This window comes from Hipposideros armiger, unplaced genomic scaffold, assembly GCF_001890085.2.
Source record: "Hipposideros armiger isolate ML-2016 unplaced genomic scaffold, ASM189008v1 scaffold_240, whole genome shotgun sequence".
Taxonomy (NCBI): Eukaryota; Metazoa; Chordata; class Mammalia; order Chiroptera; family Hipposideridae; genus Hipposideros; species Hipposideros armiger.
In genome coordinates this window covers 336,160-340,072 of record NW_017731590.1, presented here as the reverse complement: position 1 = coordinate 340,072, position 3,913 = coordinate 336,160, and the positions used below count along the sequence as shown (strand labels likewise).

Here is a 3,913-nt window from a genome sequence, read left to right as displayed (position 1 = left end):
AAAAAAAAAAAAAAAAAAAAAAAAAAGCAGCAGGTATCATTGTTATTCATATTCTATAATGAAAGCCCCTAACATTGAATCCAGTAAACAGAACATAGAGGCATCTCCATTTAATGATGTGTCTTTCTCAACTGAGCTACCACTTTTATGGTATCTGTGAATCCACGAAGAACTGAAATCCAGTAAAAGTAGTTCATTGTTAAAATTGTAACTTCATCTTCCTCTGATGAGGTGGGACACAGGAAGAGCTTTAGGCTGTCATTACGTATGTAACCTACTGATTCAGGTGAAGAGCCTAAAGGCTGCTTCATGGAATTTTGGACAATTGGAAGTTTACTGAAATTTAACCTAGCTCCCAGGGGTCATTCATCTACTCATTCACTTAACATACATATCCACTCAACACCTGCTAAGAGCCAGGAACTGGTTCAGGTGTTGGAGATACCAAAAGGAAAGGAGACAGACAAGAGAGCCTTATGACTGAGTTAACTGAGTTCTGTTGGGTAGATATGACAAGCAAAGATCATCCAAAGAAAGAAACGGGGAAAGGGGGGAAGGAAGAGAGAGAGAGAGAGAGAGAGAGAGAGAGAGAGAGAGAGAGAGAGAGAGAGAAATCACTTTAGATGGAGTCACCAGGAAGCCATCTGAGGGGGTGACATTCCAGCTGTGATTTGAATGATAAGGAGTCAGTCATGAGAAGTGTTTCAGGGAAAATAATTGAGATATAAAGAAAATACAAAGGTCCCAAGGAGGGAACGAGTTTGGTGCGTTTGAGGTCAGTGTGGCTGAAGTGGAGGGAAGGACAGCAAAGGCTGGGAGGCAGGGCATGTGGGATTTCTGAAGGCCAGGCTAAGGAAGCTGCCTTCCATTCTAAAAGCAAGCCATGGGAGCGATTTAAAGCTGGAGCAGAGAAGTTGGGGGAAAGCCACTGGCTCCAGGATTCAGACTTTCTGATGCCCATTTACACTCCCCCTCTGGCCTCCTACACAGGGTTACAGATCATGTGCTCCACTTCCTGGAGGTCAGGAATGGGAAGANCAGAGCTCTCCTTCCACGACTCTTTCTCCACCTCCTGAAAGCAGCCACTTAGCTCTCTCTTATGTGTGAGAGACCTCCAGAGGTATCCAGGGGATGCTTCCGAGTCACTGCCTGATTAGTATCCCAGCTAGCCAGGGACTTCCAAAGTTCCTGCCCCTGTTCTTCCCAGGCCTCCCCGAGGCAAACAGGAGTGGTCACTCCTAAGAGGGCCCCGGGCCTGTTCCTGATTAAGGGGTTGCCTCGTTCTCCCCCCAGGGCAACCCTGCGGGGAGCTCATTAACACAGATCCTTTGTCTGACTATAATGTTTAGAACAGGAGTTATCACTGTTCCTGCAAACATTTCTTGAGGGTCTGTGCTCTCTAATTATCTCAGAAATAGCTTTGGGGTAGAGATGGGGATCATGGGACCTGAAGACATTGGACTGCTGCCTGATGTGTGGTGTGTGGGTTCACTCACTGATGGAACAATCTTGGGTAGTTCAGCCGTGGCCTAGTTAGAGGGACTGTTCCTGAGAAGGGAGGGGACTGTCTTCCCCTCTCCAGGCCTTTATTCCTTTTGAACTGTGGGTATTAAGAAGGTATAGAGAAGTCTGTTTAAAGCATTAAATTATAGTGCCAACACTAAGGACATTCCAGTCAGACCTGGGCTTGCATCTGAGCAGCTTGTGACCTTATAATAGCTACACAAACTCTCTAGGCCTCTGTTTCCTTATCAGTAAAAAAATAGGGGTCGATGGCAGTATCTACCTCACTTGATTATTGAGAAGATTAGTGAGATAATGCATGGAAAGAATTTAGTCCCTGTGGGTACTCTAGAAATACTACCTACTGCAATTATAAGTCATAGGATCATATCCTGACGATTTACCTCTGAAGTTTAGGGGTTCATTCATTCATTCAACTGTTGATTCATTCTCCTGATATATAGCAGACATTCTACTAGGTGCTGAGGGGTCAGCAGGGAACTGGAGACGTGGACCCTGCAATGTGACAACAGCAACGATGATGCAGCAATTAAGAGTTTGGGTTTAGGAGTTTGACGGAGCTGGGTTCCCCTGGCTGTGTGATCTGGGGTATCTTACTTAATCACTCAGTGACTCTGTTTCCTTGTGAACAAGTGGGCAGCATCAACAGAGTCAACCTCACAAGGTTGTTGTGAGATTTCAACGAGATGGTCCATGGTAAATGCTTAGTATGGTACCTGGCACCATGAAAGCCCTTGATGCATAGGAACTGTTATAATTATTGTCATTATAAGTGTCACCATCACCATTATTATCACCATCATCACCGTCACCTTTCAGGAAGTTTATTTAAGAACCATGTATCTGACATGGCGACTTCAACCAGGTTGGCTTTATGAAATGGGCTACTCTGTAAGGTGGATCACTGTCAGAGAGTAGACATAATTTATACTTGGTTCCTCTCTCCAGCCTTTTGGAAGTCCCTGTGGGCAGCAGAGGTTCCCCATCCAAGCTGCTGCCTTAAAGCCCACATGCTGGTATTGGGGTGATCAGATGAGGTTCAGGGCCAAAGCCAGGCCTGGGCATGATGGTGTGAAAGGCTAGGTTTCTGAGGTTTCTCAGCTCCAAGGCTCCACGCATTTACCATGCATCATTGCATCTAAACCCCACAACAGCCTTATGAGGGCAGTTCTGTTGCTACTGCCATATGGTTCCCTTAGTTCTGCTGGCTGGCAAGGAACTTCTCAGGAAGGGAAACGAAACACCCACTTGTTAATTGCCTATAAGTTTCACCTTGTCAGTGAGGCTGCTGTCGCAGGCCGGGTGTGCCAGGAGCAGCCGCACCATGTCGGCATTGCCATGGCGACAGGCCAGCATGAGGGCCGACGATCCACCATGGTCCTGCAGGTTGACATCTGCCTGGCAGCTCAGTAGCGCGTGAACCATATCCTCCCTGTCGTGACTGACTCCCAGCATCAGCGCGGTCTGGCCTCCCTGCACACAGAGCACAGAGGTGGGTGAGGCTGTCGCCCATGAGGAAGGACCCCTCTCCAGCCTGGGTGTGCTCAAGGATGACTTTTCCAGAAGATGACCATTGACCTGAATTTCTGTCTGCCCTTGGTAATGGGACACATCCACCAGGCAAACTTCTAGTCCTCTTTCAAGACACTTATCAAATGCTACATCTTCTCTAAAGCCCTCTACCAACTCCTGAGCATGGTATTCATAACACAGCACTTACCACTTGGTGTCACAATCTATTACTCTCTCCTGAACAGAGCTTTTTGATGATGGCAGGAACTCAGTCTTTTTCATCTCTGTATCCCCAGTGCCTAGCACCGAGTACATGCGGACACATGTTGAATGATGGAATAAATGAAGGATTAAGTGCTTCAGTGCTGTGACTTCTCACTACCTGTCCTGTCCCAGCCTGACTTCCTCCAGGAAGCCTTGGTCTGCTTTGAATGCCTCTCAGATTTTCAGTTTAATGATACCCAGAACCGTCTTATCTCAACAAGATCTCTGTTTGCATGGCCTTGTGGTCATTTCTAACCTATACCCATTGACAATGTTTTACATCCTTGTGATTATCAGTGGACATAGCAAAGGATTAGATTGATAAAACAAGTCTAAGCTCTGGCTCTGCTGTTTCCTAGTGCATGACCCTGGCCCCGTCACTTGTCTTCTCTGAATCTTGGTTTTTCTTTTCTTTTCTTTTTTTTAAAAAAGATTTTATTGGGGAATTGGGGGAGGGGAACAGTGCTGGGGAACCGGGAAAGGGGAACAGACAAGTTGCTGTCCTTTTGTTCTTCAGTCAGTTGTGGAGGACGTCGCTTCACTGGCCCATGTTGGTATTATCATTGTGCTCTTCCCGGGTGAGGCAGATCGGTCACCGGCCATTGGACGGCCA

General features: G+C 46.8%; 1 protein-coding gene across 1 annotated transcript in view; it reads right to left on the bottom strand.

Annotated features, from left to right (window-relative positions):
- KANK4 (KN motif and ankyrin repeat domains 4) overlaps positions 1–3,913 on the bottom strand; it is a gene marked incomplete at its 5' end in the record, with an annotated part of 35,803 nt that overhangs the window by 7,949 nt on the left and 23,941 nt on the right. The window contains one exon of the mRNA XM_019655478.1: positions 2,797–2,997. Coding sequence (XP_019511023.1) covers positions 2,797–2,997 — 201 coding nt within the window. The remainder of the gene's footprint in view (positions 1–2,796; positions 2,998–3,913) is intronic.